This window comes from Leptonotus elevatus, chromosome 19 (genome assembly GCF_054856555.1).
Source record: "Leptonotus elevatus isolate MCC_2025b chromosome 19, RoL_Lele_1.0, whole genome shotgun sequence".
NCBI classification, from domain to species: Eukaryota; Metazoa; Chordata; class Actinopteri; order Syngnathiformes; family Syngnathidae; genus Leptonotus; species Leptonotus elevatus.
This window is the reverse complement of record NC_141257.1, coordinates 972,014-995,218: the sequence shown is the minus strand read 5'-3', so window position 1 is coordinate 995,218 and position 23,205 is coordinate 972,014. Positions and strand designations below refer to the sequence as shown.

General features: G+C 45.8%; 1 protein-coding gene across 9 annotated transcripts; it reads left to right on the top strand.

Moving 5' to 3' along the window:
- Window positions 1-540: 540 nt before the first annotated feature.
- On the top strand, window positions 541-22,229 carry nfyc (nuclear transcription factor Y, gamma). 9 transcript variants are annotated; one of them, XM_086063088.1, is made up of 11 exons: window positions 541-630; window positions 13,538-13,647; window positions 13,727-13,795; window positions 15,027-15,140; window positions 16,943-17,038; window positions 17,760-17,936; window positions 18,969-19,224; window positions 19,376-19,525; window positions 20,575-20,679; window positions 20,760-20,819; window positions 20,972-22,229. In XM_086063088.1, exons 2-10 carry the CDS (start codon window positions 13,549-13,551, stop codon window positions 20,810-20,812), a joined length of 1,119 nt encoding a protein of 372 aa, XP_085919214.1. In that variant the 5' UTR covers window positions 541-630; window positions 13,538-13,548; the 3' UTR covers window positions 20,813-20,819; window positions 20,972-22,229. The 9 variants fall into 9 exon arrangements, with proteins under 9 accessions (XP_085919214.1, XP_085919215.1, XP_085919210.1 ...); XM_086063089.1 differs by having other exon boundaries at window positions 13,724-13,795; window positions 19,156-19,224; XM_086063084.1 differs by having other exon boundaries at window positions 13,724-13,795.
- Window positions 22,230-23,205: the final 976 nt, after the last annotated feature.

Below are 23,205 nucleotides of genomic sequence, written 5' to 3'. Positions count from 1 at the left end.
TAAAACAGCAGTGGGGAGAACTTGCAAATTGATTCCAGAACATTTGCAATTTAAGGCAGATGTGCTAACCACTTCTACACGGCTTCATTATTTAATATTGTTCTGGAGATATGTAAATAAAACGTGTTCACAGTACCTCTTGTGCATTCACTTATTTTTTTATTGCTTATCAATGCCAACATACCAGTAGGTTCTAAATCATGCAACACATTTATTACATATAAATGCAAACATCTAATTACGGTTACTTAAAATGTTACAATTACTTAATGCTAAACATTTTTAATGAAAACATTTTTAGACAATTTTTCAGTTTATTTTTAACTACAAATAAAATTGAACAGGATTGTGCTAAAAACATTGACATTTCATGATCATATTGTTTTAACTATTAAAAACCTTTTCACGTTAAAATAAAAAAGGTTTTCATTTTCATATGCCTTCTCTGTATTATCATTTCACTTGGACAAAATGATAAATCCCATCAACGCGGTTGCGGGAATCAACGACGTCATCAATTCGCGCGAAAAACTATTTCCGGGTCGATCCGCCGCCATCTTGTTTCACTTCTGCTTGCTTAAAAAAAATAAAAAATACTGCTGAGCCGGTCCGCGCTTCGACATCAACAAAGTGAGTACTCAAAGTCTCCATTCCTTTGTGTGACGTGTGTGAACGGAGCGTTTGGCCCCGCGACGGTTGCGAGCGCGGGGGTGGGTGTTTGACTTTCTCCAGTGTTCATGTGCTCGTTCTTGACCAATGGACGATTGTTTGGGGGCGAGATGAACATCGGCGCCATTTCCTTCCCCGAGCTGTGTGAGGCGCTTATTGGGTGGCCCGCTCGGGAAACCGGCATCCTCTGTCCTCCATTTTGGCTCGCGTCGTCAGTGAGCAGTGGACTCAGCTGGCCGCTGGCGACGGAGCCCGAATGGCGCCGGTTGCTAGCCGAGGCAACATTGGCCCCCAAGAAAGCTTGATTGGTGGAATGTAGTCCGAGGTTTGATTGGTCTGAATGACACATCCAAACGTTGTCTTTATTGGTTAGGGCTCATTCTTGCCCGGACCAGAGTGAAGCTTTATTAACTTCCCACTTGGTGATGGCGGCTGCACCGAAATAACATTAACTTTTAGCTTTTAGCATTCGCGTTAGCTTCCCTCGATCCACAACAGCGTTACTATTTGCGCTAACGTGCCCACACCGCGTTGAAACCATTTAATTTGAACGCTCGTGTGTTTAGCTACACTCGGCGAAGTTAAATAACGCTTTGCATCTTTGCCCTCATCGCGTTTCGTCTTGTTCGCCACCAAAGTCTCTCTTTTTTTTTTTGTCTTAGTCGACGTCGTTCGAAAAACGTCAGCGGTTTGACGTAAGCTGGCCTGGCAAAGGAGACCGTAAGGTCACAAGGATGATGTTACTGCCTGTTTTTACGTCAAAGGTTCTTGTTCACATATGCAACAAAAGTATTTGAATAATGGAATACAAAAAATACACCAAATTATATAATGCCCCCCCCCCCCCCCCCACACACACACACACACAAATAAATGCTAGAAAACAAGATGAATGTTAATCTTGGAAAAAAGGAGGGGGTGGTATATAGCCTAAATTGCTAGAAATATTTAAAAAGATGACAAATACATACTGTATTAAATAAAAATGTGAAAATACAGTAATGCCATGACTTAAATGTGTTAAATCATCTTTCCCCATTGAAATGAACGGAAAAGCCAGTCTGTTTCAGTCCTCGCCACCCAAAAATATATACTTTGGGTGTTAGCATTTTTTTCAGGCCAAATATGTGATAAAAGTGAGCGGGTGCAAGTCAGCTTTGCCTCCATGGTGTGTGTTTACCAAAAGGTGCAATCTGCCCCCTGCGTGTTTATCTCCAAACACGCCGCCGCTGCAGGTCATGAGAAGGTCTGCAGTCCGCCGTGACCTTCACAGGTGTCTCCGCAGGCCCAGGCCCTTTTTGCGGGCGGCCATGTTTGGAAAACGCAGCGAGCTCGCCGGTCGGTCCCTGCGCTCGTCACCCAAATAGAAAAAGGGAACGTCTGGAGGGTTTTGCCTCCTGTGTCCTTCTCAAGCTCGCTTTCTTGCATCCTGTTTCTAAGCATTCAGTTGGATTGTCCTTTTTCCCACATCAGTGGCAGAATCGCCGGTGATGTATCAACACTATAGGAAGGGTGTGTGACAAAAATGCTGTTAAATAGGCCAATATATTAGACCAAATACTTGGGAAAAATACGTATTTGGAAAAGAAGACAAAGTAATAGAAAATAGAAAACCTGATCTAAAAATATTTTAAAATCATTTAATTTGAAACAGATTATTGGGGGAAAGTATAGGAAATACTACATATAAAAGGACAGATTAAAAGTAAATACTACAAAATTTTAGAATATAAAATATTAGACAAAATTACATTTTCAAATATTAGATAAAAAGACATAATAGGTGAAGATTTTGGCATGAAAATGACACAAAACAAAAAGACAGATGGAAAGTAAGTAAATATGACCAAATAAAATATCAGACAAAATCCAAATACATAGTAGACAAAGATTATGGCTAAATAATTCAAAATATTAGCCAGAAAATGTGCCAATTGTGCAGATATCAGACAAAAATTTGAATACAATACAAAATATTAGGGCAGACAGTTAACAAAAATATTGGTAAATAATACAAAAGGTAAACAAAACATTAAAAATATTAGATTAAGATTTATTTATTTTTACACAAAAATGGCTGAATAATGAAAAATGTCAGATGAAAGAAATTATATACTGAGAAAAGTATTAAATAAATACATATTGGACAAGAATTCTCAATTTTACGATGGTTCAGAGTCAGATAAAAATATAAGGAAATGGTGCAAAAGAATAATAGTGCAAAAATGATCAAATACACCAATATTAGATGGAAAAATACACGGAATAGACAAAATGTGGCAAAACAATAAATAGTTAAACAAGAATCATCAAATTATCTTGACCCCAAAAATAGAAAAAATACTCATATTAGACGAATAAAACAAAATATTACTAACAAAATATTTGACAAAAACATTAGTAAATAATACAAAATATTATCCACAGATATTGTGAAGAAAATTACCCAAATTTGACACAAGATGCACAAATATTAGACAAAAATATCAGCCATGTTATGCAAATGGGAAGAAATTGTGCGTAATGATTTTTTCGGTCACTTTTCTGTGTCCGTATGCGGATCACTGATGATGTCACATTACTAACACGGGACGCGCACATGAGCGCCGTTTGGCCTCGCCGCCCCGAAGTGAAGGTCGCCACGTTTGAGGTGCGTGCGCCAGCCAACAACGGGGACTATTGTATGCTTGCAAGTTGTTTTTTTCCCTCCACACTTCTACTGTCAAATAATATGTTTCGTCCACGAATAGCGCTGGAGCTATATGTAGCCGTTGATTTGATTAGCCTCCCTTGCTGCAGTCCGACGTCGGCTCCGTTGACGTCGAACTGGGATTTAATTGGATCCATTTTGTTGCTGTCGTGAGTCGGGGCGATTGTTGAGTGCAAGTAGAGAATAGATCCAAATGCTTTTTGCTAGTCGATTTTTTCTATCATTGCTATCATTAAATACGTCGCATATAAACTTTTAGGAAACTTATTTGAACGCAAGTGGTTACACCACTTTTTGACAGACAATATCGTAATACTGTACCCACAGGCATACATCTTCTTTATCCTCTGAGCAGTTGTGATCATCTTCTTTGTGTATTTATCTTTGCGTGGCTTATATTGCTCATTGTGGCCGTAAATTGGTCAACTATTTTGATAATCATCTATTCGTTTTCAAGGTTCAATTTGAAATGATCTGTTATCATTTTTGTGTATCATCAAAATGAAGCGTTTGCAAATATCCGCTTTTCTTTGGGGAGAAAAAAAATCCTTGTCAATTTTCTGACGGATGACGTTACAAACCAAAACGGTAACTAACTGTCTGAATCATAGTACATTTCTGTTTGTAGATTTTCTGCCGTGTGTCAATTTGAAATGATGTCCTGTTTTTTTCTAATAAAGGGATGATTTAAAAATATGTATCTGATTCATCTATTAATATTCAAAATAATCAACAGATTCGACAGATTAATTATTAAAATAATTGTTAGTTGCAGTCCTAGCATTGTTTTATCAGGCCCCATGATACTGTTTTTTTAATCATTTTGTCTATCCTTTTAGTATAGTTTTAACTTTACAACAGATAGAACAATTGTCCAAAATTGGCCATATTTTACATTTATTTTATTTTATTTTGGGATGGTGGTGTTTAAATGTCAATACCTTTATCTTGTAACGTGTTAATGTGTGCCAAAAAAAAAGAGAGAAGAAAATCGGCTGATTTGAATCATTTCTAATAGGTATTATCGGCAGGCCGATTAATCGATCAGGCAGTAACTTTTCTGAATCAAAAGTGTGCGTTGTTCTGGATGAGTGCCATGTTGTACCCGCGTCCGCAAGCAAGGATGAATGAGAAAGCAAGGACAAAGTGTGCGTGTGTGTGCGCGCTTGTACTTTAAATCATGCACATGCAACACGCGGTGGTCTGTACTGGCACCCGCACCGGCCAATGAGCGTCGAGCGCGGCCACCCGCGTCACTCCCCCGCCGGCCAACGGTGCGGCGTGAGAGGCGGGGCCACGGGGAGACGTTTAGTTTGACATTGTAAATAAGAGCGCAGCCACAGACGGAGCAGCGCGCGGCAGGCAAAGGGACGAGGGGGGGGGGCCGGGGGGAGGTGGGTGCTTTGCACCGAAGAGACAATGCAAAAGAGGCAAACCGGCACGAGCTCGCACCCACGCGCGGCCTCTCGCCGCACCAGATCTTTCTCCCACTTGACTTTTGTCTTTTCCACGGTTTTCTCGTCCTCTTTTTCTTCCCCCTGACCCCTAACGCTGCCGCTCAAGGTAACTTAGAGCAAGCAGGAAGTTGGCCATCAGCGCAGAGGGGGCCGGGCCGGGGACGGGGGGTGTGATGGACATGCTCGGCAAGCCAATGGCTGCGCAGCACCTCTCGCTCTCATTGGTGGAGAGGCGGGGCCGGGGTGTCACGTAGCAGGCTAGATTGATTGCTGGGCCAGCGTTAAAGGCAAAGCGGTTTGAGTCGGGAGTCGGACTGTGACCGCTCTCTCGAACCCGCATTCCTTTTTTTCTTTTTAAGATGAGGTCTTAAAAAGCAAATGGGAGAAGTGGGGGGGTTCCGAAAAGGTTAAAGGAGAGAGTTTCTTTTTCACACCGCGACGGAACCACCGCTGCCTTTTTGGAAGGAAGTTCTTGCTGCAAGGAGACTCAAACAGCGTCCCCCCTCCCCCCCTCCTCCACCTCCATCAACACGGGACGGACCATCCACCATGAAGGGCACGGGGGTGAGTGCGACCGCTGGAAACACACATTTAAGACTGGAAAGTGGGGTCAGGGGCCACCTGTATGTTTGAGCTGTTCTTTTTGACAGTCACCTCGAGTAGTGATCAGGCTGTCCTGTCCTGTCCTGTCCTGTCCTGTCCCGAGTTGTGTCCTTGAGTTGTAGCAGCGGTAGCCTGTTCTTCAGGCTGTCACTTGTTGTGCTGTAATGTCATCCCACTCATCACTATTTTGAATAATATTTGAAAAAATACAAAATATCAAACCAAGCAGTCCATGGCGTAATCTGATTTGAACCCAAAGCCAAGAGAGTGCGGGCTCAGGGTAAGCGCTACAGAAAATGGATGGATGGAGATTATACTGAAATACCAAAACAATTGAAGACAATTCTGGAAATATTTTAAAGACATGCACGAAAAATGCACAACTAGCAGCAAAGTAGTACCAAATACTTGTGTTAAATGCTAAAATACAAAATTAAAAGATATTAGAAGATATATATGTTATTGGAAAAATGCAAAAATATTACAAATATATTAGACATGATAAACAAATGTGAAATTTTTGCGGGGAAATGGTACAAAAATATTTTTTTAAATACCCACATTTTAGGCAAAAATATATAATAAAAACGATGCAATGAAATGTCTGGAAAGTTGGAGACAAAATAAGCACTCCAGAGTCCAAAAATAGTCTAAGAAATATTTTTCAAATTTTTAAAAAAATGTGACATCGTATTAGAACAAAAAACAACACCACCACAAATGTAAAAAAAAAAAAAAAATACTAAAAACGAGTATACAGAAACATTGGGGGGGAAAGTAAAATATACAAAAATAAAGTACTAGTAGCGCAAAATACAATTTAAGACGTTGACAAAACCCGAAAGTTACCTTGGCCGTCTTCCGCCACGCTTCCCCATCAAAAATGATCCTGTTTTTTGTGTGTGTGTTTTGCCTTCCTTCATGATCATTGTACAGCAGTAACAATAATTACAAATTGATAGTGTAACATTTCGGCATTTCATGCCAGTTTATCAGGATTCTTCCGCTCGCTAACGTCCTTGTTTACACGTTAGCTTTAGCCGCTGATGCAGCGGCATCCATCTTGAAGGGACACGCAAAGGTTGGGGGTCTTTCAGGGTTGGAGGTGCAGCTGGTCTCCGTGACCTCCACCCCCCCTCCCAACACTGCCAGCCATCCAGATGGGCTGAGGGAGGGTGAGGAGAGAAAGGGGGGGGGGCAGAGGAGGCTAATGGTCTGATCTGATCTCTTGTGATGGAATCTTTTTGGAGGGCGCCGCTTTCCCTTACTTGCCCTCTCTCTCTCTCTCTTTCTCTCTCTCTCTCTCTCTTTCTGTTCTCCCGCCCTTGTTGAAAGTTTCCACAGTTTTTTTTTTTGTTTTTTTTGGGACGGCAGCGAGGAAGACTAAAAATAACCTCTCCCAAATCTCAGGGTTTTGGATGTGGAGATTTGCGGTGGCGGTAGCGGGCCGCAACGCTAAGGTCAGTGCGGGTGCCGCGTCCCTTTGCCCTTGGCAGGTAGCGTCAGCCCTCCCCCTTCCTCCCTCCTCTTCCTCGGAGGCCTCACGCTGGATGAAGGTCACAAGAATGTGAGGAAGTATGTGGCGGAAGTGAAAGCTAAATATGAGAGAGGCTTGATTGTTAGCTGCGTGCTAACAAACAAAAGTCTGGGTTCACACCAGTGCTGCAGTGCAAAACCTGCACCCCCCCACCCCCACCCCCACCCTCACCCATACCCGTCCCGTTCATCTCTCTCCACCCTCCCTCGTTGCGTTCTCTTCTGCCAAATGACCTTGACAGATCAGTGACGAGCACTTCATGGAGTTTTCTCCAATGCAGGGCAAAGTTTAAAAAAAAATAGATGATTTTGTGTCCTAAAAAAACCCAGGCGGGATCGTTAATCTGTAATGCCCTCCTGGGAACTTGTTTTTCTTTAGTAGTAGATGATTGACCCCGCATGTTGGACCGGTTCCTCTATTTGTCGACGCCTCTCTCAAGGTCGACATCAATTGCCAAAGACGGCAGCTTTAGCGCAAAGCGACGACGGCGACACATTTTGTTACCACCCCCCCCCCCCCCATCCCCCACCCCCACCCCCCAGACCTTCACTCATTTCACTCGTCACCATCAGGAAGGTCGGCTCGAGGTCGCAGCGCCCGAGGAAGGAAGCCGTCCGTCTCCCGTCAGGATTTCGTCAGACCTCGTCGCCGCTGTGAAATGCAGTTATTTTCGGCGCGGTTCAGACGTTCGGATCACACATACGTGTTTTTATATCGGTTAATCAGATCGGAAATTAAAAACCTCAATGACATGGTCACATTGGTGCTCGGGGCGGTCGGGCTGACACTTGTTACTGAATCACATTATGACAACTTTACTGGTCCTCTCCTCAGAAAATGGACCTTTTGTACTCCAAACTTAGTCTCGCAAAAGGCGTGCTTGTACTTCATTTTTGAAGTTGGCATTGGCTGGTTACAAGGTATACATCTTTTTTCTTTTTCTTTTTTTACTCAGTTTTTAAAAACACAAAAAAATATCCCATCAGTAGCCTATTTGTATTTATTTATTTTATTAGCGTTTTCAGTGTATTTGCAGATATTTGTGGTCGTGCTCGGTCCTTATCCGCCGCAAATTGTAAGGGTCGTCTGTACTTATTTTTTTCAATAGTTTCATATTCTAGCTGTAAAAATTTTACATTTTCTGTCATTTTTCCGTGTCTGTGCGAAGCAGGAAAAAAAACAAGTGACCAAATCTAGGAAAAATTACTCAAGCACAAAAAAAAAGGCTTGCTTATTAATAATTTTTTTTAAGAAAAAAGAAAAATCATACCATAGCTGTAAAAAGGTTACAACCTTTTTATTGTGTCTGCCATAAAAACTAAGGATGGGCGAGTACCGATACCGGGTATCTATATTGGACCGATACTGGCTTCATTTTTAGGTGTCAGGTCATTTTGGAGGCTGCCGATACGCAATTCAAAGTCAATCTAACATCTGGCTGAAAGTCCTTTTCAGCAGTAGATGGCGCTGTTGTGGCAGACAGATTTTTTTTCACAGTGTTTTGTCACTGTGCTACATAAAAAAAAATTATATATGAAAAGTACTAAAGGTATCGTTCCTTACTACCGGTGAGTTGTCAGAGTGAACGTTCATACAGCTGTCGAGCGTTGCCAATTAAAACCGTAGCGACATGGTGAAAAAAGTGGGGGGGGGGGGGGGGGAACTGTTACCCAAGCAAAAAAATGTTGCTTGTACTTTATTTATAATATTTCGCCGTCCATGTAAAGTTGGTAATTAAATGTGTCCATTGAGTTCGCATCATAGCCACAAACAAGGCAGGACAAACGTATGTGGTCGATGGTTTGACCGGCAGTCGTCACATGCTGACTCACCTTATGATAATCTTATCAGTCCTCTCCGCAAAAAAAAAAAAAAAAAAAATCACACGCTCATCAGCTCATTAGGAAGCCAATTAGCCGTAAAGCATTTCCTTTACCCTTAGAGCAACTTATTTATACACCTGATTACACTCCTCTTATTAAAGAGTACACCGAGGCGCACGGTACGGCGAACCGCTATTATCTCGTGTTTGTCGCTGCCGTGGCGGGAAAAAGGATGAGACGGCGGAAAGAGGCGGGCAGGCGAGCGGGGTCCCGCTCGAGAGCAACATTAGCGCTGCTGCCGATTCAGCGCAGCGGCATTGACTTTCTCCGACAAAGGGTGTCAGGTGAAAGTCGTAAAAGGTTGAGGTAGACGTCAGCGGCCGGAAACCCGACACCGCGGCTTCTGGCGACCCGAAAGGACGATGATGGCGCTTGCTGCAGGGAAGAGGAGACGATGGACGTCCTCCGCAGTGCGCCGTCACAACGCCGACGTTAGCAAAGAAGCTAGTTGGTAGCGAAGAAAAACATTGATGGGAATTAGCATCGTCTTGTCTTCATTAACTTCCTTTCAATTGAGATTTTTCATACCACGTTTACATTTTTCATGGTTTCCATGTTGCAATTTAAAGAGAACAGCACAAGCAAAAAAAAAAGACACGTTTAGCTTGTATGTTAATATTTTTGTAACATTTTAAATTCCCAAACTCATTTTTAAATCGTGATGTTTTCCCTCCTTTCTCAGTTTTGTTGTTCTGTTCTAGAAAAATTTGGCTCCAGCTAATTTTCGGGTGCCGTTTATGCCAGGGTGTGAATCGATCAGCTCGCTCGTCGACCTACTACTCTGCATCGATTGCGTCATTGATTAATCGACTTCGACTCAACTTTCATCACATTGTTGATTACAAAAAAATATTCATTTCATTATTCAACTTTTACAGAATAGTGGAAAAGAGAATAAGTGCACAAAAACGCGTTCTTGCCGTTTGATCGCCTGTTTCTGTGTTTAAAAAAAAGGTACTGAGAAATTTGACACCCGACTCTCACTTCTGTGGTGTTGAAAGCAATCGTCGCCTTCCCCGTCTACGTCACGTCATCTATTTGCGGAATGCCGCTGTGGGAAAGTCGATTCCGATGCAGCTTCTCCCGACCTTTATTGAGCCAAGGCAAACATTTTATATTAGAAATATTTCCCAGTTCAGCACCAAACAAATTTAAACACACTAAGGTCATGATTGTCTCGCTCGACATACATTTCAGTGTGAAAGGCGGCCATGTTTAGTCGAGCAATTTTGTTGTATTAATGGCAACCTTTAATTATACCTTCTGCCTGTCATGATACGTCGCCGGCATAGATCTATGCTACGTTTTCAAACCAAAGACGTGAAATTGGATAACTTCCTGCGATTTTGAACCTTTCTCACGGTCAGCTCAAGTACTTGGAACGAGAGCACAATAATGAACGTTTTGGTGAAGTCCGACCTCTGACAGCTGGACCGAATGTTTTTTTTTGCCTCGTTTGTACTCATTTCCTGCCCCTTATCAGCGACCCTTCTGCGTATTTAGATCAAAGTTCACGCGGATCCGTGCGGGGGCGTGGAAAGAAAGTGAATGTGTTGAAAAGTTTGCCTTTTGTTTTCCCGCCACGCCGTTGCCATGACGTTGAAGTCTCACTCCCGACGCTAATGGGTTCAATTGTTCAGGTTAGCGCGAGCGAGAGCGACTCGCCCCGCCTGGCAGGCACGCTCGGGGGACAAGGCCATCTTGTTCCGATTCACCACGAGACCAGTTGCTGATTTAACCGCCTCGTCTGGGACAAACAAACTCTTCTCTCGCCTTGTTGCCGTCGGAACCCCGGGCGCCGGAAGACGCCGGCGAGCGTCAGCGGCATTAGCCGCCGCGTTTCAATCAAACGAGTGCGGCGGGCTATTGTCAAGGTCAATCACTCGACTGTCATGGCAGCTACAAGCGACGCCATTGATCGCCACAGCGGCCTCTCTGTCGCATTCATTTAGGCTGCTGCGACGTTCACCCGCACCCGCGACCGTCGGGGGAGGAAATCTGCTGTCGTCGGTCACCTTGGGCCCAGAACATTTTCCTGCAGACCAAAGAATTGGTTTCACTTTTATGCACGCGAGTACGTTGTCCTGTTTTATATAGTACCGTTTTTTGGGGTCCGTTTATATACAGCGGATGCGAAAAGGAGGGCTATGCGAGTACCAATACCAGGTACAGGGAATCGTCACTTTATGACGCCCGCGCCTCGTTTGCAGCGCCTTCTTTTTTCGTTAATTTCGCACAGTAAAAACGCCATTTTGAAGTTGTGTCCGTGCGGAAACACGAAATATTGGTTGCTGCTCTTCCGGGTCACGCAAATATGTTTTGCACTGTACAAAGAATTCTGATGTAAATATCGACTTAAACGGTGAAATCCGACTTAAGTCTAAATTCGGGTGACCTCGCCAGCGTAGGAACGGAACTCCGCCGTATCTTCAGGACTCCCTGTATTGGTTTCGGGCCTTATTTTGGGGTATTGGGCTCGCCATTGTGATTTTGAAAATCAACCTGAACTCAAACTGAAATCTCGATGCCAATCAAGGAATTGGCTCCACTTTTTGACAATTTAATAATTTCAGTCTCGATCGTCGTTTTTTGGTAAAGTGCGGGAGAGTTACTTGGCACACGTTGTGTTCCCCAAAATGGGTTAAGGCGAACATGGGTTAATGCAAAACCGAATGAATTTTGGTCCAGATCAAGGAGTTCCAGTTTTTGACCTGAGACGTGGCAAATTTTATTCACCTATTCATCAAGAACTTGGGCATCACGTGTCTTTTTTTTTTCAATGCAACAACTTAGCAGTCATGGGACACGTTACGATCGGCCTTGATGCGGGTCTGATACTGTTACGGGTCCCGTCCGCTTGGTAGAGTATTACACTGTTGCTAATCTAGTCCTATCAAATAAAGTTACACCACTCTTGGGCTTACATTCTACCTGGCATGTATTTCTGCGCCTGTGAACGGTTTTGACCCACATCGCTTACCGGTCCCGGCACATCGGCCCGCGGCGGTGTCTCTCCCCCCCCCCCCCCCCCCCCCCGTCCTGTGTCCAAGCCTGTGGCACTTTGGCGCGAACTCGGGCAAGCGCCCCCCCGCATCTCTTAAGCGCAAGACCGCGATCCAGACACTTGGTCGTTGTGCGTGCCCAGACGTGCCGCCCCCCCCCATCACACACACACACACAGCAGATTCCTGGCATGCCGTAGTAACCTGCTGGATCCTCTTTCAGACCCCCCCCCCCCCCCCCCCGATCCCCCTCCTTCGGCTTCCTCTTGAGCGAGCAACGCTCGTCTCCTTGTTACTTGATTTCTTTGCGACTGAGCACACACCGGCATCGCTACCATCCCAAACATGTGGCAGGCGAGGAGCTCGAGCTATGTGGTACTGGTAGATGGTGACAATCCCAGCAGGACCAGAATAGAAGCCCGTTTAGGCCTTATTTTTAAAATGAAGAAGATAATAATAGTGTGTGATGGAATATGACCCCGTTGTGTTCGCCATACCTGCTTAAACGACGCCACGCTTTGTGTTATAATAAGCCACTGAGCGCTTGGGTTCGTTCCGGGACGCCGCGGTTTTAGAATGTTTCCAGCACGGAGGCGGGATAGCGCCGTCCTCTACTTTTTAATAGCGTAGCGACACACGAGTTCTCGGCCTCGCCGTAAACTGCAATTGAGATCATCGGTCTTCTTGACGCGAGCTGCTCAATTTACAAGGTGACGATAAGCTTCAGACTCTTTTACACAGCCCGTCAAAGCGGACTTTTTCCTGGAGTCACATTGGGAGGGGGGCCACCCAGTTGTCACTTTTGGTTGTAGCAACCGAGGCTGCGGGAAAGCCAATATTGAGAAGTCAGGGCAAGCATGTGACGTTTTAACACCTGACACTGACTCTGGCCTCAAATTCATATCAAAGTATAAAAAAAATTTTTTTTAACAACAGTACATACCACGATATCAACTTAAAAAAAATGATAATGTTAGCATTCGCTGTGCTAGCTAGCGAAGCACAAAGTAGCTTAGCGCCAAGCATTCCGTTCCTGATCAGTGGGAAATCAGGGAGGGTGGGGGGTGACTGTTGGACACGGGGGAATATAAGATACAATGACATCATCAAACAGCGTTATTTCGATTGGTCGGTAAAGTCCAAATCTCCTACGCAGGCCAAAGTTGAACCATCGACCGCGAATATTGTTCTTACTGCGCATCCTTAGTAGTATCCGAGCAGCTGCATGGGAGGGAGTTTGAGGAAAGCTGGGACCGTGGTGCAATGTTGCAAACATTTGTTGTTTGCCGCCAACATCCTCACTTTGTTTAAAAGGCAGAACACAAAATGGCGTTCAATGGCTCCCTGCCAATTTGCATGCTTCCGCTACGGTGACAGAGGCAAGATGGCTGCCGTTTTAACACGCGACTCTCCTCTGTCAAATGATCTGTAATGTTGGATTTCGCAGTTCCTTGCTTAAAGACCCAGGTGAAGAAACAATGTGACTCCGCGCGAACTTGGCGCGAAAGACACGGGTGTCAATCAAACGGCTTCGATCTTCAGTTCTCCACTTCTATCGGAAATTCTGCCCGTGGTGCGCTACCTCCTGTTCCGGTGGCTAAACGGTGCCAGCAAGCCGGATCGCATCAATGCAAATGTAACCATAAGGTGAAAATGTGTCCGTTGTCGCCACGCAGCTTTGGAGATCATGTCCGCGGATTCGTTCGGCGCCGGCGGCAGCGATGCCCAGCAGACCCTTCAATCCTTCTGGCCTCGCGTCATGGAGGAGATCCGGAACCTGACTGTGGTATGTCCGCGCTCACCCAAAAGTTGCCGCTCGCCATGTGGCCGCGTTGTCACTCACGAAGCCCGTTTGCCTCCAGAAGGACTTCCGCGTGCAGGAGTTGCCGCTGGCTCGAATCAAGAAAATAATGAAGCTGGATGAGGATGTGAAGGTAAACGAGCAAGAACCGACATCGGAGTTCTACTCCAGCGAGGCCAGCGTGCCGCGCGGCCGGTGATTTATTTCGCGCGTTACCGCGGGATTATCGGCTCGGACCTAGCTAGCGGGCCGCGGCCCGTGTCGTGTCAAGAGCGGCGTCCTCTCCTGTTAAGCGGCGGCTTAAATGCGGTAAAGAGATCAGGAGATCACTGGCGTGTATGTGAGGACAGCGAGACCCTTGTGGGACCTGCAACACAGCAGCTCTCGACGCTTCTGTTACCGCCTTTAGCTGCTCACATTAGCGGCGGAGCTAAAACGTAGACTCGGACAACGTTGTGGAACCGCCACGTTGCGGTCTGCTGGCGAGTTGCCGTTAAGTTATCTTTAATACCGCTCAGAGAACGCGCTGCAAGAAGACATTATTTATGTGCCTGGTAGGAGCTGCTGTTTTGGCGAGCAAAACAGGCGTTCTACTGTATTTGTGAATGATAACATTTAATTAGGAAGTCAAGAGTACTCATTATTGGTTGTTTAATCATTTTGAATATCTCCAGGGAGCACGTTGGAACACATTAATTCAATTCAAAGGCTGTATATGTCCCTGGCGGGTGCTGCTGTTTTGGTTAGCGACAAAGTTGAAATGGGCAGTTTACTCGGTATTGTCCGTGGATGAACCTCAGAGGCTACTGCTAATTGTTGTTCTGAATCATTTTTAATACGCCGCGGAACATTTTGCAAGGCTCTACGAGAATATTCCAGTGCTTTCGCATGTGCTGCTGATTTGATTAGCAACAGAGTTCAGCGTTAGCTTCCCTGTGTGAACAGTTACGTCTGTGAGGTTTGAGTCTACTGGCTAATCATTGTTAAAATCATCTTGAATATCTCGCTAGGAATTCATTTACAGCTCATACTTGGATGTGCCTCTCTGAGTGCTGCTGTTTTGGTTAGCAACTGATTCCAAAATAGATGCCAACTCATTACATATGGGCTAATCATTATTACGTCATTAATACTTCACAGGGAGCTTGTTTACAATTCGTGAAATGTCCCTTGTCCTTAGACTCTGTAGTTGCTGCTGTTTTGATTAGCAACAGAGGTCAGTTGTGCACAACGTTTATTTTTTTGAGGAAATGCTGTACGTTTCTCATTTCCATTATCCATTCAAACTGTCTGATTCACACTGCATTGGCCTTTAAAAGCACTAGAATGTGTGTGTGTGTGTGTTTTTCCCACGATCGGTGCAGATGATCAGTGCCGAGGCGCCCGTGCTGTTCGCTAAAGCTGCGCAAATCTTCATCACGGAGCTCACCCTCCGAGCGTGGATCCACACGGAGGACAACAAGCGACGCACGCTACAGGTCAGTTGTCGTGCGGACTGTCTTTATTTCTAGTGTTCCGCCTTCATCTTTCTTTTTGCGCACAAGAAGCCCGCATTGCTTTTATCGCGCTTCACTGGGGGCCTGTGACGAGCAAAAAGGGGGCCCTCATTCCAGCCGTCCCCCCCTGAGGAATGACTCTGCCTTCACTTCTCTCTCCCTCCACTGACTCTGAAAGCCAGGCGGGCGCCACTGACCCACTTTCTGCCCGCCCCACGCTGCCATTTGGGCCCCGAAGTTGAATAAGCCGGACTCTGGGAATGACATGGGGGGGGGAAGGGAGCGGTGATGGGAACAGTTGGGAAGTCGGCTCAGAGCTCGTCTCACCGGGATGTTAAGAAGGGAAAATTGTGAAGCAGAACATCAAAGCCCTTAAGTCCACTTTATCCATTCACATACCTCGCGGAGATTAGCGAGTCTGTGTGTGTGTGTGTGTGTGTGTGTGTGTGTGTGTGTGTGTGTGTGTGTGTGTGTGTGTGTGTGTGTGTGTGTGTGTGTGTGTGTGTGTGTGTGTGTGTGTGTGTGTGTGTGTGTGTGTGTGTGTGTGTGTGTGTGTGTGTGTGTGTGTGTGTGTTTTCAAGTATGTGGTTTGATGCAGGTATGGTATAAAAAAATAAAAATAAAACTCAAGAAAACCAAGGAGCCCCTATAGCAGTCGCTAGCATAGCCCACCACAGCACACCTTGGGGGGGTCATGGAAAAGCAAAGCCGTAACGGTTGCCACACCCCGCAGTAGAGGGTGCTGCGGCTGGAACCTGCTGCTCTGAACTTGCCTGTTGAGAGAGAGAGAGAGAGTATTTCTGCCTCCAGACATGAAGGCACCTCGGAATTGTTGTCATCTGCAGGAAATCGCCTCCTGCGAAGCCCCAGATGCACGTTTCTCCCCGCACGCATGTGCACGGGACACCGTTGGGGGTCACCACGGCAACGCTCATCAATGGAACAAGTGTAGATGTGTGACCCGGTGTGGCCAGATATTAATCAAGTGACTATAAATAGCTCCCCTAGTGCTGGGAGGGTCACAATGGAAGGGGGGGGGGGTCTGACAGCCAATATCCTGTGGAAAATTCCACAGAGGCGGCGGCGGCTCTCGGACGTGGATGTGGGAAGAGACGTATGGCAGACGCAGAGTTTGAAATAAAGTTGACTTTAGTCATCACAAATAAGCATTTCGCAGGATATATATTTTTTCTTTTAATTTGCGGCTTTTGTAGTTTAAAGCGCGCGTCCCTGCTAGCTTGCATTACTTACACTAATATCATGGTGGGGAAAAGCTAGTTAACAAAAATAATTGGCCTTGCCAAGTTAGCGATTTGTTTATTATGTTTACCCATTTTTCTGCCCCCCCTTAGCGACTATTTTCCAAGGCTCTTATGGTACGAAAACTAATGACATAACTGAAACTGAAAATGAAGAAACTGTTTTGTTAATGAAATAAAATAAAAATAAGCACTTGAATTGGAAAAAAAACGAAGTAGTTACCGCATAACTGTTTGGGTTTATTTTAAATATTTATTCTAGTATTACATTTTGGCTGTATAGAAGAAGAAAAGTTGCTTGGGAATTGACTTTATTACATCACACGTGTGACTTGTTTTAAATCTTGCATTTAACAAATACTAAAACTAATAAAAACAAACTAACCCACTCTAAAAAGTAAAAAGTAAAATATTTTTAAAAAACTGTAATGAAAAATTCAAAATAATTCTAACCCTGCTATTTTCAAAAAAAGGAGTTTAAATTGTCAAAACAATGGAAAATGTACATTTTTGCCATGTTTACAGCGGAACGACATCGCCATGGCAATAACCAAGTTCGACCAGTTTGACTTCCTCATCGACATCGTCCCCCGAGATGACCTGAAGCCCCCGAAGCGACAGGTAGGATTTATTTTTTTATTTTTTTTGAGTCTCGGCATCTCGTCCCAGCTGCCGTTCCCCCCGTTGGCAACCTGGAGGCGCTGTAAACATCCTTGACTGGAAGCTGTCGGTCGGCACTGCAAGGGCTTTCAGTCGGATGTTTGCAGCGTCTTGTTGCTTCTGACGACCGGCGACGGCTCCCGCCAACCTTTTGGGGGGGAAAGGCGCGTCTCCGGACGCCCGGCGAGAAGACGGACGCGCGAGCTATTTGCGTCCCCGGGCGTGTAAACATCCTACACTCTCAGCTGTGCTGTCATGGGAGCTGGGAGAAGGCTGTTTACGCTCCTGGCGGCGGCCAGGACACGGGTCGGCGTGCACTCGCTGTGTTGGCGCTTCTGGATGCCTTGGGGGAGGGATTTACCAACACAACCCCAAGACGATTGTTTTGAGGCGTTGTCTTTCTATTGTGCGCAGTGTACGTGAACGTTTTGGCCAATAGGAAAGTAGTAAATGTGTTGTGTATATTAGAACATACACATACCTGCTAAGTAAGAGAAGCAAACACATGAAGCAGCAGCGCATGATGCGCTTGTAATGGATCTCGCAGTCCAGACCGCATCCCCCCCCTGCAGTCGCAGCCCATCAGTTATTCATCAGTGCCCCCCCCCTGCTACCATTAACACCCGCTTACACAACACAATGTGCTGACAAGCGTCCTTCTCTTTGCGGCGTGTGCGCGTAGGAGGAGATGCGTCAGACGGTGGCCCCGGCGGAGCCGGTGCAGTACTACTTCACCCTGGCGCAGCAGCCCGGCGCCGTGCAGGTGCAGGGCGCGCAACAGGGGCAGCAGGCCGGCGCCCAAACGGCGACCACCATCCAACCCGGGCAGATCATCATCGCGCAGCCGCAGCAAGGACAGGTGACCGACGCAACTGAGCTCCGGCCGGTCCCGGGCATCCTGATTGCGGTTTAGTCGCGGGCAGAAGAAGCACCTGGCTTTGTTGACATTAGTGAGCTCGCACCCATAACGCGCGCAGACACTATCGCCGAAGAGGAAGCAGTTGATCTAAAAATAGGCCGTGCGGCTCATGACCAAATTTTGCACACATTGGTAGCGTTTAGTCAAATGAGCCTTTCAAACTCATTTCAAAATACGTTGAAGTTGTTCATGTTTAAGGGGCTGAAATTGGGAATATTTGGACAATTCTTGGTCTCTAAATGAGATGACTCCATTCTCAAAAATAATTAGGGTTTCATTCCATAATCAATGAGTTGATGATTAATCATTGTGCCTCGGGTTTCAAGCCAGGGTAAGGACTTCAAATGAAGATGAAGGTTTGAAATGAGGGTTTCAAAGTTCTATCAGGATAGGGTTCATGTTTTAAGATGGGGATCAATGGGGGTCTATCAGGGTCAGAGTTTTGAAAGTTTGGGGTTTAGGTTTCAAGACAGTGGAAGGACATTCAACTCGGGTTTCAAGCCAAAGTTAGGGTTTTTGGTTGGGCTTTTAAGCAGCTTTAGATTTTCAAAATGATGGTTTCAAATGGGAGATTTTGGTTTTAAAGGCGGGGTTAGGGTTTTATTTAGGGTTTTAAATGATGGTTTCAAGTTAGGATTCGGGTTTTGAGCCAGCGTTGGGGCAAGTTTGCGTTCCAAATGAGGGTTTCAAGTCAAATTGTTGTTAGCCTTGTTTTTAGCATTAGCACGTTTTTTGTGCAGTGCAAAATAGCTCTCCAAGATGGTTGTGTGTGTGCGTGTGCGTGTGCGTGTGCGTGTGTGTGCGTGCGCATCCGCGTGCGACAACACAGACTGCCTCCTCAGCGTAATTGGATAGTCTCGTTTAGCACTTGTGTGTCCTCCTGAGAGGCCGTGAGGAAGAGGAGGAGCAAGAAGTAAAAAAAAAAATAATAAATCTCACCGGCCCTTGTGCGCGTCTTCCATGTTTGTGAAGCTCCCCAACCATTCCTGCCATTTTTCATACAGACGCTTTGATCCTTTTTTTTTGGCTTTTGCTTCACATTGTGCCGCCCAAAACATGTCGCCGCTTTTCTCACGCTGCCTTTCTCTCCCATGTTCTCATCCTCCCCTTCCTTCCTTTGGCTTTGCTTTTTCTTTTTCCTCCTCTTGTGGCCCATCAGATGCTTCAAGGTGCCACCATGCAGCAGTTACAGCACGTGCAGGTGCAATCACAGGGCACGCCCATCACGGTAAACACAACATGCACTTATTTGTCTGCTCTTTCTGGCCCGCATCAGTGCGCCCCCTCCTGGTTCAGCCATGAATATCACCTTGTATGCCTCGTTTTCTTCCCCCACAACTCAACGCCAACCATCCATTTTTGTGTGCGTCTTCCCCCAGAGCGCCCCCGTGACCATGCAGGTGGGCGACCAGCAGGTGCAGATCGTGCAGGCGGCGGGGGGTCAGGCGCAGACGGCCCAGGCCCAGGGCCAGACCATGCAGGTCATGCAGCAGATCATCACCAACACGGGCGAGATCCAGCAGATTCCGGTGAGGGAACGCCATCGACCGTCGTTATTCGCACGATTTTTCAAGGGGATCAATGTAAAGTCCGGTCGTACATTTAATCTAAAATGGGATGAAAAAGTCTTGAATGTAATTTACCACACATACATTATTATATATACAATTACACGTGTAAAAGTGTGTTGCAAGTCACTTACAGGCGATGCTTCGACATTATTCCATGAGTAAACACCGCTGAGCTGTATTTATGACTGGATAGCCCATGCACGCCCGTGTAAGCCGTTGAAGCCACAGGGCGGCCATCTTGCTCCTCCCATCTCACGAGCACACTACTGGATAAACTATACAGTATATGATTAGACACATTCAACTCGTAGCCAGTTAGTATAGGGCCGCCACGGTTTTAGGGTGTAGGGTTTGTGGCGGGGTGGGCGCTATTTTTTTTAACAAGTGGCTGCTATTTGCTGCTTTGAAGAACCCCATTTTCTTTTATTGCGCAGTTCCTTAGAGCCCAATATTGGATTTGGCGAAGGCAATAAGGAGCAATATGGCGGCCTCCCAACTTCAAAAGTCTTGGCCTTTCTATCGGCTATCCAGTCATATGTTCAGATGAGCGGTAAACATGGGTACAGCGAGCTACATGGTCAAGAACGTCCTGTTCCGTTCTTCTCCTGGGCATGTTTAGTGCGTGACTGCCCTCTACTGGTCAAGTGCTGAACACCTGAAACTGAGTGACAGGTTATATTTTGGAGTAATTACAGCCCAAGTGCTTTTGAAGACATTCAGAACTTCCTTTCCTGTCGTTTTGGGGAAGTTGGATTGTCTTTAAGCTATTTAGAACGGGAGCGCATTACCACATTTATACCACTAGAGCGCTGTTGCAGTTTTCTACCAGCCATAAAAGCGGATGGGGTTTTTTTCAACTCATTTTTTCTCTTAGCCGTCGCATTTCCTGGATTTTTTTCCCGCGTATTCATGGCTACAAAAACAATTAATTGCGGTTCCCTATTTAACATCGTCACCCCACTGTGCTAATTGCCACTTTGTCTCCCCCCTGTGTCCACCGAGTGCAGGTGCAACTCAATACGGGCCAGCTGCAGTACATCCGCCTGGCCCAGCCCGTCTCCGGAGCGCAGGTGGTCCAAGGACAGATTCAGACCCTGGCCAACACGCAGCAGGTAGGCGCCATTTTGTGTCTTCAGTTCTGACCGTGAATGTTGATTGGCTGCTCACCCACCTGCCGTCCTCGTGCCCGCAGATCACGCAGGCGGAAGTACAAGCGGGACAGCAGCAGTTCAACCAGTTCACTGACGGGCAGGTAATGGACTCGCCAAGTTGTCTTTAGGCTCAGGGCAGGGTTAGGCTTTCAAGTTAAGATGTCGAATTAACGTTTCAAGCCACAGTTGTCTTTTGGAAGTTGGATTTTAAGCCCCGCCTCCTCCTGTGTGTGTGTGTGTTCTGGTCCTGCAGCAGTTGTATCAGATCCAGCAGGTGACGGTGCCGGCGGGTCAGGATCTGAGCCAGCCCATGTTCATTCAGTCCACCAGCCAAACGGGAGAGACGCAGGTCACGCAGGTCACCAGCGACTGAGCTCGAACCCACCACCTCGTCCAAACATGGGCGCCACCGCCGCGTTTTGGTTGTTGTTTTTTTTGTATAGTAGAATCTTTCATGATTATGTTGCATTGCCCTCCTATGTAGTTTTTCGCGTTTTTATACGTTTTTGATACGCTCTCGACCACATCCCGTCTGCCATTTTGTCTCGTCATTGGGCGGAAGCAGCCATATACCTCGCACGCACACACACACACACACACACATGGAGGAGGAGCTTCAGCAGCTACAATTAAAACTGTTGTTGTTTTTGTCTTTATTTTTAAAGTGCTGATGCTTCTTTCCCTTTATCGGTGTTTCATCTTTTTTTTTGTACAGCAATTGGCCTTTTCAAGCCACGCCCACAAACAACCAAGGTGTCCCTCTCTGCTCCATTGAAATCCATCCACAAAACTTCAATAAAACCGTAGCCAAAATAAAAAGTCGCTAACGAACAACCGAACGCTTTGAACTCAAATTCATTCTCGAGGCAAGATCATCCGCAAAGTTTGACTTTATTGTCGGGATATCGTTCTCCTCGCCACTCGCCACCGAAATGGGCGAGTTCTTCATCACGCGACGCCGCATAAAAATAAACCACCAGGCTGAACCTAACAGGCATTTATCTTGTTTTTATCTTTCACGTCGCATTTTTGGTTTGCTCAGAGTAAACAACAGTTTTGATACAGACAGTCGAGAGAAAAAAAAATGGAGGATTGACGCCGTTTTTGTTGACCTCAGACTTACCTTGAAACCTGAATGTTTTGTTTTGGCCTCAATAGTTATGAAGTCCACTTTTCTGCACATTTGAATCTGCATATTGTAGACATTTTGCCTCCATCTGGAAGATCTTGTGTTTCCCCCAAATCACCCGCTGACATGCTCTGTTATGTTTTTGTATCATTTACATCGGACGTGTCCAAGGAGGATGTCGGGGCACGAGGGGGGCGGGGCTTTTGCCAAAGGTCAATTATCAGTGATGATCCTGATTTGTTTTGTGTGCATGTGGTCCAAACTGCCAGCCTGCATAACATGCAGAAAGATAGGTACCATTTTTATTTTATTTTATTTTGGATGTTTTGTACGCAAACTTTGTTGGTGACAAAAACAAATTAAAAGAAAAACCCTGAAATCTTTCAAGAGTTGTGTTTGGGTTTGTACCTTTTGAACTACTAACAAACCGTGAATGCTTCTTCCTGTTGATTTTAGGCCAGTGAGGCGCTCAAGTGAGTGCGTGAGTAGGGACATGTTTGAAAAGCGTCCTGTCAAGCCTGTCTACCGCAGGAACAGGTACACCACAACGTTTGTGTAATTTCATTCAAATATATGGCCAAAATTAACTCGGTGGAAAAAAAAGAGGCTGGAGTCTGAGCAGTTCCACTCGCAAAAGAATGTAAACAAACTGAAATCTGGGTTTTTTTCAGGTGAAATGAGAATCTACACTTTAGGTAAGTGTTCAGTGTTTATGTTGTTACTGAATAATATTCTGAAAATACAATCAAGATTTTAAACTTTTTTTTAATGGTGACATAAGTGTGACGAATAATGTTTGGTTGCTAACTCAGTTATTCTTCTTTTGGGAGTCCAGCCTCCCTCCAATGTGAGGCCTGTGTTTTTGAAAGTGACCACTTGGGGGCAGCATCCGTCCAATATTATGGGGGGCTGTGTTTGCCTCACGGTCAACCTTTCAGCCCTTCCCTCTTCATCTTACTCTTTGACGCAACAAGAGTCACAGGTCATCAGGCGTCCCCTTTCAAGCGCGCCACCCGAGGGAGGGGGGGGGGGGGGGCTTCATGGGGGCTTCATGGGCCAACAATAACGGCATTAATGAGCGGGGCGAGAATGTCGGACGGACGGCTTAAGTCGAGCATGAGGGGGATTGTCTGCCGGTGTTTGTCTTGGCCGGCACCGGCGCTCACATCAAGGTAGCGGCCGGGCTGCTTCGGACCCCCGCTCGCCCGCCCGCCTGATTCTGGACCGTGTGACCGTTTGGCAGCTTGTCCAATGAGAAGGATGGTTTAGCTTTTCACGTGAGATGGACTTTTGCAACATGTTTATGGGCGTCTTAGATGGACTTTTGCAGACATTTAAAGTAGCGAAACCAAATTTAA